The sequence below is a fragment of the Etheostoma cragini genome, chromosome 8, assembly GCF_013103735.1.
Source record: "Etheostoma cragini isolate CJK2018 chromosome 8, CSU_Ecrag_1.0, whole genome shotgun sequence".
NCBI lineage: Eukaryota > Metazoa > Chordata > Actinopteri > Perciformes > Percidae > Etheostoma > Etheostoma cragini.
The window spans coordinates 6,299,380-6,312,582 of record NC_048414.1 but is presented as its reverse complement, the minus strand read 5'-3'; the positions used below and the strand labels follow the sequence as shown (position 1 = coordinate 6,312,582).

The 13,203-nt window shown below is 38.4% G+C and overlaps 1 protein-coding gene and 1 long non-coding RNA gene across 2 annotated transcripts in view; both read right to left on the bottom strand.

Moving 5' to 3' along the window:
* Positions 1–4,994: 4,994 nt before the first annotated feature.
* Positions 4,995–13,203, bottom strand: part of LOC117949108 — a 21,576-nt gene continuing 13,367 nt past the window's right edge. Inside the window, exon 3 of the long non-coding RNA XR_004657623.1 lies at positions 4,995–6,243. This is a non-coding gene — a long non-coding RNA (uncharacterized LOC117949108). The remainder of the gene's footprint in view (positions 6,244–13,203) is intronic.
* lingo1a (leucine rich repeat and Ig domain containing 1a) overlaps positions 5,131–13,203 on the bottom strand; it is a 25,689-nt gene continuing 17,616 nt past the window's right edge. Inside the window, exon 2 of the mRNA XM_034879120.1 lies at positions 5,131–8,995. Within this exon, the coding sequence (XP_034735011.1) occupies positions 7,136–8,983 (1,848 nt within the window). The 5' untranslated portion in view covers positions 8,984–8,995 and the 3' untranslated portion in view covers positions 5,131–7,135. The remainder of the gene's footprint in view (positions 8,996–13,203) is intronic.

Below are 13,203 nucleotides of genomic sequence, written 5' to 3'. Positions count from 1 at the left end.
CCAATATCTTGGAACAATGCTGACAAATGGGAGCAGCAGCCTGGCTCTGCTGTTTTCATCAGATCACTTCGTCTATCTCTCAATGGCACCTGCCTCAGCTGCCCCATTGAATTACAGCAGCCCGCTGTCCTTGATTCTAGTAGGCAGAAGCCAAATTATTTGCACACTGGTTAGCCACTTCAAGGTGAAACAAAAACCGAGCTCTCAATTATTTCACAGTGGCATATTCAGGCTTTACGCTGGAGAATTGGAAATAGAACAGAATCATAGGATGGATTGGACCCTTACCTCCTCACCTTTTTACCTTGGTACTAATTGCCCAGATCACCTTGGTAATACATCTGCCTGCAAATAATCTGCTGCCCCCTAAAGTGGCCACAAATCATAGTTTCAGTACAGACATTCGCCAGCAGTGTCAGTGTTTTAGCAGGCTGCCAAGAAGATGGTTTTAATGGCAGACAGATGCAGTCTTTTGGCTGTCACAATTTTCGCATTGGGAACTCATGACTCTTTCATGAGGTTGTTAAATAAATAAGGAGGGTAGATTGAGTTGCCCAGAAACGTGGGCTGTGGCATATGGCCCGGGCAAAAATGGATCTCAACAGATCGCCTTTTTGGACGCCGTCCTGGTGCATGCTTGATCACTACGGGCCGGCCAAGACAGTAAAACAATAGGAAAGCAGTCAAAAGTGAGCAAGAGAGGGGTGTCAGGTGGCTTTTTTTTAGAAGCAGGGCTCGGCGAAGTGTTTATTGACTAGTCAGAACTGTCTGCTCAACATCAAAGCAACTGCTAAGTCCCCTCATGGGAACCCAACCAGACATAAACCTCTGAACCCACAAGATCAAAGTCTCACCCACTATTCGACTTAAAGCACATTAAAACAAAATGAATATTCTGTATATTATGTCACAAATATTAATAGACAACCCACCACCAGGAAACCGTCTTTTGCACGGATCAAATGGTATTAACTATGGTTAGTTTGAGATCCATTATTCATACAACAAATATACAGCATTATTTTTCTGGGAAGTAAGACTATGCAAATTTACTCATCCACTGCAGCGACTTTCATATTCATAAATTTACATATTTATGTTGAAAATCAGTACGTTACATTATAATTGGCACGTTTTGATTATTGAAAAACAAGTATGTATACTGTATGCGTTTAAAAAAAGAAGTTTCAGATCAAACTTTTTGCACTTTATTACGTTCATGTTTTCATCCATTTTTGTGTTTAATGTAAAATCATATCTATTGTGTTATGTTCACATTAAAGCTGAAACTGAATGTGCCGTTTATTTGAAATTATGCAGTGTAAATTTAGAGCCCAGGATGAAGTATCTTTCAAGGTAAAGTAAACAATTTAGCACATACGCCTGTGTACTCCACTACAATCCTCAATTTCAAAATTCATATTTTTTCCTATGGTCTGTGTTGAACATCCATAGAAAGAGTGGGAGAGACGTTATAGATGACACTGACTACACCTGGGGGGATGTTCTGAGTGTATGGGTATATTTTCAGTTCAGAACTGAAAATACAACAATGGAATAAAGCTCAATTAGGTTTAAAAAAAGAAAAAAAAAACATTTTGTGTGTCGACAAAATCCTATGGCACAGCTGTTATACTTGATGACATCCTAAGTTTGAGACTTAGGCTACTTTTGTACGTTTCTGGCAGTATAAGTAATTTGTAGCTTTTTTTAGGCCACAGGATTACATTATTGGAATTCTTAAATTTAGGTGATGTTGCCGTTTATGTAGAAACAGTTCGACAGTTGACAGTCAGTCTAAAATCATCTGGCACTCTCAAATCTATTTACTTAATCCTCTTCCTCTTTTTTTCCCCCATGTACAGTACATAAAGTACTTAGCTTGAGATGACTGAAAAAAACAAATTATGTAATAGGTAAATGTAACACTTAGTAAAATAGGACCATTATTTTTGGGCAAAAATGTGGAGAACAGAATTTAAACAGGGTCATTTTGATATGCAACAGTTTACATAATGTGCCATTCAGTAGGTAATAACATAGGCCCAATGTAGAAAACTACTAATACATTTAGAAGAAAAAATAATTAAGATGTCACATGTAAGTGGCAAATGCGTTTTCCAGAGACTTAACAGGTGTTTAAATGAAAATTGTTGTTGGCTGCTATATCATTTTGTTTTCTAATCAGGGCATGACAATAGTCATGTTTTCATCTAATTGTCAAGCAACTTTTAAGCAAACCTTTAAAAAGGTCACAACAAATAAAATGTGAATTGGAAGCATTTCCATCAACTGGTTTGGAGCGAATAAGCTAGACTACGCAAAGCGTAGTTTTGTCACAAGTTGACGTTACGCATGGTTATAGATTGAAAACAAGCTTGATAAATCAAAGAGTTTAGAAGTTAAATTGCTTTCCTAAATAGAGTGAGGAAGTGTTGTTTAAGTTGGCCACTTGTGCAGAATACAGGGTTTTGGCAGAGACAGTTGGTGTCAGTAAGAAAACCGTACACCGCTCTGTAAACCTGGTGTAAGCCAATTGATTCCAGCTGTTGAACCAATTCGTCAATTTACCCGACGTGGCTGAGGCACAGGCAATAGTGGACCACAACTCCAAAAAAGCACACTGAATGGCACTGAATTTCCCCATCCTTCCCCCATCCGATGGATATCGGGTCTATAGTCATGTAGGTTACATGTTAGATATGTGACAAGTAATTTGGCAAAGCGGTTTCCATCTCCTATTTTGTGCATTAACTCTTTTTATTAAAAAGGCAAACCCCTCAAGTGAGTGTACATTTTTACAGAGGAAGTTTTTTCGAATTTAGCCGTTTCCATTAACATTTGCTAACGGGACTTCAAAATTCACATAGAAATATGTTGATGGTTTTCACTTTGTTTTTGAACTTTCGTCTGTGATATCAGTCTTTTCTTTTGTTAGTTCAGCCATAGTAACTGTTTACTGCCGACGCTTGCAGAAACCGAAAAAACAGTATGCCAGCTTCATACAAAGGGGAGTTGAATCAGGATTCTGTTGCGTTAGCTCCGCTTACCCTCTATGGCATACAAACCACCGCACGGTGATACTACTTTATTTTGACCCCTACTATTTAAGATTTATAAGCAAACAAACTATTAAGAAATGTATAGTTTACACTATATTGTAGCTTATATATAATGTATGATTTCAACTGATATACTGTATTACAGCGTTTCTGTTGAAAAAGATTAATGTTTATGGATGAATCATGGGTGAAAAGATTGTTAATGTATCTAATCACAACCACATTGTGTTACAAGGTTTGTGCTCCTTGCCGAAGACATACAAATATGTAGATTGTGCTCGCATTAATTGTAACAAATATACAATATGCTGTTTTAATACAGTTGCCTGATTAAGATTTAAGCCCTTTCAATTAGATGTGACATTTCAAATAAAATGAAAAGTACTCTTGCTTTCACTCCACTTATGACTGTTCATTAGTAAACAATGGATTTTAGCTGTAACAAATTCATTCATTTTAAAATATATATATTCTCTCACACACACATACAGTTTGGCTGACCGTGACTGAAATAGCTGAATTAAGATACACTATGGTAACATAGCCCTAAACAAGTGCTGAAATGAGACCCTTTGATATGGATATAATCTGGAAATTAGAAACGGCCTCTCTGTCGTGATGTTATATTCCCCATTTAAATATACAGTATATCTCCTAAGACTTGCTTTTTATTTTAGGCATCTGATGCTTCTTTTATGTGACAGATCACCAACTCACTAACTTAAACTCACACTTGTGTTTGCGTACATGACATGTTTCCCAGATGTCATTAAGCACATGGATTTGGATGAGTACAAGGAACACCCAGAGGTGTGTCTGTATTTTCATGCTCAACAGAGGACAGGTGACTTGTCGCACGGTGTCAGAATCCATCAGCCTATTCCTGACCTAGAATTTTAAGCACAGATCAAAATCTGACAAATGAAAACAATGGTTGTTTCCGTTACTCCCCTGGGCTCTAAGGCCTCAAGAATAGCTTCTCTCCTCTTCCATTCTGCCTGTCTTTTTTCGAATCAGAAGATAAATGAGCATGAGGAAAAAAGGAACGTCAAAAGTCCCCTTGGAGCCCTAAACACGGAAGCAAAGATGTGGAATGAAAAGGAATGGGACAGGGATTCAAACGTAATGCATAGCAGCACCATGTTTATGAAACTAGGCTGTCCTTGTCAGATGTCCCTGGTCATTTCCCATGTCCTTCAAAGGGTAACCTAATTTGCTCATGTTTGGTTAAGAGACACCCCAGAATAAAACTGATGTTGAATGTTAAGAATCTACTATTTTGTTTATTTTGCAGTTCACTAACTAATGACTACCAATAATTGTCTCTTAAGATTACATATGTGCAGCGTAAATTAATAACATTCCCTATACATATCTCAATGTTTGTGATCCTTTACTAATGGTGGTTAATTAATGTTTAGTGGCCGGGCAAGTGAACAAGGCAACTACCAATGGCCTGTAAACAAGTAATTAGTGCTGAAAACATGATATTAAATTATCTAGCTGTCTGTATCATCATTTAATGCGGTAGTCAATCAAATATATCAAACATCAAATTGCTTATATCGTTACTGATGGATAACAAATTAGACCCAAATGCTCAGCTAGACAGAAGCATGTGCTTGGGTAGCAACACAGCAATGCGTTACGGCACTGTATTTTTTTATTTTCATAAATCTGTGTTGATGAAGAAGAACATGTATCCAGATCAATGGGACTATGCCAGTTTACAATGGCCTGTAAGTGAAATAATACATAAAATCACAATTTAACAATAGTGACGAGTGACAGTTTTCACTGCTAGAAATCTCAGCACCTGGAAAAATTACCTATGTTATTCAAACCCCACACATACGCAGCCGTCATTTTTGGCCATAAAACACTGCTAAATCCTTACTAATGGGATTAAAATCAAGATATGACCATCATGTGTTTAAAAAAGTCCATAGATTGTTTAATACAACATACCATATTCTCAACAATTCAACATCAACAAAATTTTGTTAATAAAAAAAAAAAAAAAGAATCTGCATATTACCTTTTTATTGCACAGAACAATTTGAATGTATTTTCCATAGATTTCTTTTTTAGTATCTTTTTTTGTTTGTAGAAAGTTGGCTTGGACTACATGGTCAATATAGTCCAGGGTCAAAATTTAAAAAAAGGAATAACAGGAACAAAAACAGAATCCCGGGTCTCTTGGGACCGAAAGAAAGGCTTGGTACAGTAGCCACACTTTGAACGAAGAGAGCATTCATAATCAGCAAGAGGGAGAATCATGAGCCATTTCCAGTGATTTTTTTTTTTTTTTCTTCCTTTATGCAAAACAGATTACACCAAAGCTGCTTCAGATTGCTCCATGGGTGAAAACATCTGTGTCACTCAAACCATCTGCATATTCTATCCATACTTCAGCCCATTACTGTGTTGTTGTCTGTAATGTCATCCATCATAAATGACTTAGCCTTTATCCTTACACACGTTTGCAAAGCCCAGCTGTCCACAGTGTGTACTTGAAAAGGAAAGGGTGTTACCTCACATTTTATATGCAGGACCAACTGGGAACCAACTTTGCACAGTTCTTTTCCCCAGACAAAACATTGCACATTTCTGGGGAATAGCAAACCTGTAAATGATCATGGAAGGTAATATTTCCATGGCTTTGATGGACAGGGGGGGGAGGGGGGGGGGAGCATCGGCATCAATGAATCATTGATTTCATAAAACGACAAAAAAAATTAAACAACTATGAAAGAAATATTCTACATTTTGAGGAGCACATTGTATCCAAAAACGTGAGCACCACAACTTTTATTCCTTACTATCATGTTGAGCACAAAATTATACCAATACATAATAGTTTTTGAAATGAAATTCAAAAAGTCAGGGATAAACAGTATAGTATAAGGTAGCAACACTAACCAGTTTGTTCCATGGCAAAACTATAAGATATATCCTGCAACCGTTGTTGGTCCAGATCACATCATATCAGCAGCATCTCACATTTGCTACTGTATCCCAATCCAGGTGTGTGCATTGTCTGGGTTACATATGAAAATTAGGGATGAGTGACACTGATATCAGATACTGGGCTCAAAAGGTTTCATTATGTTTCTCCAATGCTAAAAACCTATATTAAGAGCCACATTTTAACAACAGTATTTGCTGCCACTCTTCAACACTCCAACAATGTTGTACAGTGCATAACTGACAATTGGTTAAAGGTAAAAGTTGCACTGATGTATCCCTATATCACTGAATTTACAGTACATATATTCAGAGCATTTATATTGTATCTTTTCATTTTTTCAAGTCACATAATGACTAATGTAAACTGTTTTATGGTTTCCTCCACTGTACTTTCTTGGTCAAAGAGGGCGCCACAAGTTAGCTAATGTGATTTCAAATTGAATTTTGTCATCACTAACAGTTTAATAGTTCCTATAATATGATTGTGCTGTACTATGTTAAGTATTTCTGCTAATTGCGGGGGCATACTCTTTCTCTTTTATCAAGTATTGTGACACAGATATACATTTGATGGATTACAAAACTATAATCACTGCATGAACAAAAACTGACCATATGTAGCACATAGTGATGATATACTTGAAAAGCCTCAATGTTTTATAAATGTGCTCATCAACCCATACAAATCTCTTTCATAACTTGACATCTAACCTTGGAAATAAAAAACAAAATAAAAAATACAGACACAAAACAGCAATGGCCAAAATATGATCTGCCCCCAGCATTCTGGCTGTTTTAAGTGTTTTTTTTTTCGATATATTTTTCCCAGTATAAATCCACAGGAAAACTGCTTATGACAAATTTGACTTACAATAAATGCCCCCTCAGGCCTTGTAGAAACCACCAATGCCTTGTAGCACCGGATGTGCTTTCACTTGTGAAAGTCTGGAACTGCCCTCCTCTCTAGTGCTTCAGTCAAGAAAAAACGTATAACTCTATGATAACAGACCAGGATCGACAGGTTTGTAGGGGAGGAAAGAAAATGTCTTCTTTTCCATTTGTCTTATTTTTTTAGTTCAAAATTAATAAATTCCACAGCTCCGTTAAATCATTTTCATGTTAAACTTGCGAGGAGCATCCACTGTGTTGCTGCTCATGCCAGCGTCCGATTTCCGTGGCACATACTCAATCTCTATGTTGTGCTTAGTGTTGCCTTTACCTCTGCTCCAAAGGAAAAGCAGTACCAGGCAAAACAAGACGACACCGAGGAAAGAGATGAAGCCCATAGTGGTCGCAATGATCAACGTCTTTATATCAAAGGGGAAAGGAGCATTGGCTCTTGTACCATTAGCACCAGTTTCTGCGGGCTGGTTGGAGATGAAGGCAAAAGTCTTGTTGGGCTGGTGTGGCCAGTCAGGCGAGTAGCTATGAATGTGCAGGTGAGCAAGAGACGTGTCATTTCCGCCTGCATTGCTAGCTATACACACATATGTGCCATTGTCCTGAATCTGGGCATAGCGAACCTCGAGTGTACCGTCTGGCAAAACGGACAGCCTTCCAATTGTTTTGGTAGTGATAAACTTTTTCTGCGGGGATAACCACATTATCACTGGAGCCGGATCTCCATCTGCTTGGCAAGCAAAATGAACGATGGCTCCCTCGTCAACAAATTTCTGCTGGGGTTTGCGATCCCTAATCCTAGACTTGCGACATGTGAAGTAGTTAGGCTGCAGAACATCCGGGAAATCTTTGAATTCTTTGCCTTGGACAAACTCAGGCGAGGCACAGGTTGGCTGCTGCCTGTTGAAGTTTAGTCTCCAGCGTCGTCGAAAAACCCATAACAGTCGGCAGTCACAGGCCAGGGGATTATCATACAAGGCAAGGGTTTCCAGGTTGCCAACTGAATGGAAAGCAGACTCTTCTAAAGTGCTAAGAGAGTTTCCAGACACATTAAGAATCTTCAGGTAGTTTAGACCACGGAAAGAGTAGGGCTCAATCATTGCCAGTCTGCCTCCTACTAGGTGAAATTCCTGCAGACGCAGAAGATCGTGTAGCTTATTCCCCTCAATTGTGTGGATAGGGTTATAGGAAAGATTAAGAAAGCGCAAATAAACCAAGTGCCGCAGGGCTACATAAGGAACTGTGGTCAGGTTGGCATTTGCAATGGTTAGGGAGGTGAGATTTAATCCATACAAGCAATTTGGGGTCATCGTATCCAGATATGGCCAATTGGCTATTTCCAACACTTTCAGCCGATAGAGCCGTTTGAAGGAATAATCCCGTATGACATTGATATTGAGGAGGCGCAGCCTAAGAGTGATTAAACTGTGAAGGTGGGTAAAAGCCTCTGTTGGCACAGAAGACAAGTTGCACTTCTCAAGACTCAGGTGCTCAAGGCTGCTTAGGCCATGAAACGCCCGGTGGGAGATGAAAACCAGGTCGTTATCACCCACCTCTAAAGACCGGAGGTTGTACAAATCCTGGAACATGTAGTCCAACAGGATGACGATCTTGTTCTCACTTATGTCCAGCTGTGTGAGATTGCTCAATCCTGTAAAGACACCGAGCTGGATCAGCTTAAGCTTGTTGCTACGAAGCCCCATTGTCCGCAAGCCGTAAAGGTTGTTGAACGCACCAGGTTCAATAGTGGAGATAGTGTTTTCACTGAGCTCCAGGTGTTCAAGGTTGGGAAAGTTGGCAAACTCATCTGGGTTGATGGTTCTTATGCGGTTTTTGCTGAGGTCCAGCAGTCTTGTTTCTGCAGGTATTCCCTCGGGAACTGTCATGAGCTTCTTGCGGTGGCACATCACAGAACGCTCTTGAACATTGCACTCACAGCGGGATGGACAACCTGTTGTTGAGCCAGACAGCACAGTGCCGAGCATCAGGATCAGAATGGGCTGCCAGCAAGCCACCAGGTAGCTGTGCCCAGTCGCTTCCCCAGCTGCCATCTTATCGGTTACCTGTGGAGACATAAAGAGGGGAAAAATGAAATTCACAAAACTTTCAAACTGCTTTTAAAAACATTTGAAAAAATATATATGTTTTTAGGTTTGTTTTAGATGAGGTGGATTCAATACATATTCTGGAATATTACAATCATCTCAAGCAATGGACAAAATGAGGTTATATGGCATAAACGCCATAATGGCGTTTTGATATCATTGAGCTATGTGCTGATATTCAAACATGCAGTTTGCAATTTGAAATCATACGTGATAGACCTAATGCATTTATTTTTTATTTATATGGCACTTTTTGAAAACCTCAAAGAAAGAGTTTGAAAAAAAATACACATACTAAAATCCACAAACATTAATCAAACATTAAAAAACAGCTCTAGAAATGTGAGTTTTGATATGTGATTTGAACATGGAAAGATTGGACATGGAGTTGTGTGAATTGGCCGCAGTAAGAACTTGTTTTTAAACACTTTCCTTTGGCCATTGTGTTCCATTTCTGCCAGGTGTTTAGTTCAACAATCGTAAGTGCTAAAAAGATGCCATTCTTATGTGACACAATTCCTAACAGAAAATAGTCATGAATTTTGCTGTAATATTAATGCCACAGACTCGAGATGAATAGAGGTGGACGTTACGGGGAATAAAGTACGTGCTTGCATAATTGAGAGGGACAATTGTTATGAATTCTGCATCCTTCAGGTTTCTGCACAGAACTTTGAAAGGCATTTTAAAATGCAAGTAGCTGCTGTGAATGCACAGCATTCTATCAGACCTATTTGTGATGTACTGTAGAATAGGAAGAACTGATCCCAGCAAGAAAATCAAAGGCCAAATCTTTTTAGTTATCTACGTACATCTTGTCCTGCACACTCATTGTGTCTGCTGTCGAATGCTCAACCCTATTTCCACTGCACACCTTAGAGACGATCAATCAGTCAATGCTATCACCTTGACATGGAGTGAAGGGGCACAGCCTTAAGTGAAATTAACAGCATTTTTCAGACAGAAATCCAATTCATGCTGTTTCACAGACACACATGCTGTGCACATCTGTGGTTTGTTCTGGTATCATAAACTCTTTTTTTTCCCCCTACATCTAGCCTGGATTTGCTGTGTGAGTAAAAAAAAAAAACAGAAGGGTGGAGCAGCAGTAACAGGAGAATGCAATCAAAGACGGATGGTGGCAAGTGTGATTTATGTGCCGTGGCTGATACTCGGCTCATGCAATCCTTTACGATAAAATATAGACTTTACCCCAACAGGGTTTTGGATACAGAGAGATGCACAGTCTAAGAGCAAAAAAACAAACCACAATGAATTTCAATCCCATGTGTTAGCGTGCCTGCACCACTTCAACTAACAATGCAATTCATTTATTTTATCATTTCATTCCATTTCCACTTGTTGGTAAAAAAATGTTAGCATCGTCTACATAATAAAATGAATTGAACATGGGAGCATCATTGATTTTGAAATCAAGCTGTATGATGGGTTTCAATGCAGATGAAATTACATTATTTCCAATATCCAAGCACAGGATAAAATGCGTATAAAAAACGCCACAGAAACAAAATCCTTTACATCTAGTTCACACTCATCAAGGCATGCCCGTAGGGGACTCCCGTATACGTGTGGTGGCAGAACGTAGATTTTTGCAAGTGGTATGCACTTTCATGTCCTCTAAATTTCACTTTAAAGTTGATTGCCAACTGGTCACATGCTGATTTTTTTTATTTTTATTTGTATTAATAGAGGGTTTGTGAAGGTTAGTGCATGTTTGTGCTTCAGTAGATTTCATGGACCGTATTAAATGTGACAGATTGAGACTGTAGAGAAATGGGTAAAACAAATCTGTGATATTATGCTCACATTATGCTATACTGTTAATTATTGGGTGACATTTTGCCACAAATAACTTACTTCCCACTATACCAATAACCAACTAGATATCAAACTCATCAAAACAGGGTTTATTGATTAGATTTACTAACCTCAATTTCATTTTATTCCCTCTAAGGTCAAAGTTCAGGTTGGGGATTTGATGATACCATCTGTAATCAAGTAAAACCAAGAGATCTAAAAACAGGCAGACATGATAGTAAACCTGGATTGGATAGTAAAGGTTGACCTGCATCAGAGCCTGCTGTGCTCCTTGTAGCCTTGAGCTATTCTCAATCACTCTTATTCCATAACCCACATTGATCAAATCAATGCTGAGCACTGCAGGATGGATTGGTGTGGGGCGTTGCATGACATGTTAAGACACTTAAGAAGAAGGAGTGTCCTTATCACAAGCTGAATTCCATCTGTCACTCTCAATCATGTGGCAATCGCATATTGGATATCAGTCAATAAGATGGTATTATGTCCATCGCTATTACTACTGACACTGAAACACAATCGAGAAAAAATGATTGAATCGTAATCCCTTGTCGGGATCTTCTCACTCCTTTGCAAGGGTTGAAAATTCCCCTAAAATGATACTGCACTTGATTTCTCAATCATAATTCATCTGATTATTTTTGAGGATCCTTTTAAAAAGAGAGTAAAGGTTTTACTGATGTCCCCTTCAAAATCCTGGCCCATGTGTTTTTTCATAACAGAACAGCTTTATTGCACATGGCTTCAGCAGCAAATACGCAAAGGGAAACAAGTAAAGTAGGGGACACATTACGATGAAGAATTGCATCTCCATGGGTAAGCATTTTCAGCTCTGTTTTGTTAATGATCTGGTGTTATCATTCCCTCGCAGGCATGTAGTCTAAATGCAGTTCTTCATTCCCATCAGCACTCAAGTTAGCTCCCAGAGAATTACATTAATTGAGGTGAAGTGAGAGTGGGCATCCATTTCATAGAAAAGAATGTGGCCGAGGAGAAGTAAGACAGCTGTGCTGAATAAATGAGGACCCACTGGTCCAAGACCAGTAATAACTAGATCAATGAATAGTAAGATTAATGCCGTCATGATGAAATCCACTGGGATCCTGAAGATGTTCCTCGTATCAGGAAGTGGATGGTGTCATATGCACCTATTATAACAGAGTGGCATAAGACTAGCCATCAGTGGATGTACAATCATAATTAAACAGACAATAAGTAGGATTTTTGCTATCTTGTCCAAGCTGCAGTCATTAATTTAATTGGAAAATTTTAATCAATTTTGATTTTGAACCTTTTCTGTGAACATGTTCATGTCGAGACTAGACTAGGCCCCTATTAAAAATCAAACTGCCATCTAATTTAAGAATGAAAGAGTTCTTTATGAGGGAAAAACATTAATATACTGTTATTCAACTTTGGTGTTGAAGATATTGTTGGTTCTTTGTATACACAGGCAACGGTGTGACAACTAGTACAAGCCTTATACAAAACTCAAGCCACCTTTTCTTTATAGTCTAGTCTTGGGTATATCATCTTTTAGAAGGATAAGGATCTTGTTTCAACCACTCTATTTAAGTCTTGGGGCTCCATGTTCAACAGGTTGTACTCACCCATTTTGTAGTTAGTTAAATTGCTTGCTGTCCAAATGCAGCTCTCATATACAATCTGCTATCACCTAACTAAATCTTGTTCCATGCGTCTGAATGAGGCTGTCTATCATCATTACACAATGCACAATCAAACATAATTGGGGAGGGTTATTGTTATGACTTAAGCATTGCCCAAAGCTTTAGTTTACCTGTCACAAGACATTACTCCTGAGCCTTGTTTAACACCATAGTTAAATACCTGTAAGCTTCTGGGAAATCCATGTGATGATGCCGACGTTATCTGTAGCACAAAGTGTTAAAAGCCTTCAAAGCCAATTTCTATACAAACTGCTTAGTCAGCTGGCAGGCTAATCCTGAATGGACAGACCAGGCTGCACATTCTTTTTCTTTTTCTTTTTCTTTTTTTTTTTTTTTTTTTTTTTCTTTTTCTTGTATCAGTATTCCTGTGACTTTGACAGAATGTCTACTGACAATTTGTAGTTAATAGTTGACACAATACCCATTATCCTCCTGAGGTACATGTAACAAATTCATATAGGAGTATAAGGGTATTTTAAACCCCACACACCATATTATTTTAATTTTTCATAATCTATCTGTTTAAATGTGTATGCTGTAAGAATAAAAAAAAAAAACAGCTTCCGTTGGGCACCTAAAGGATTTAAGTATCTAGGAATAAAAATCACGCCCAAAATTGATCAGCTGTATGCAGAGAAC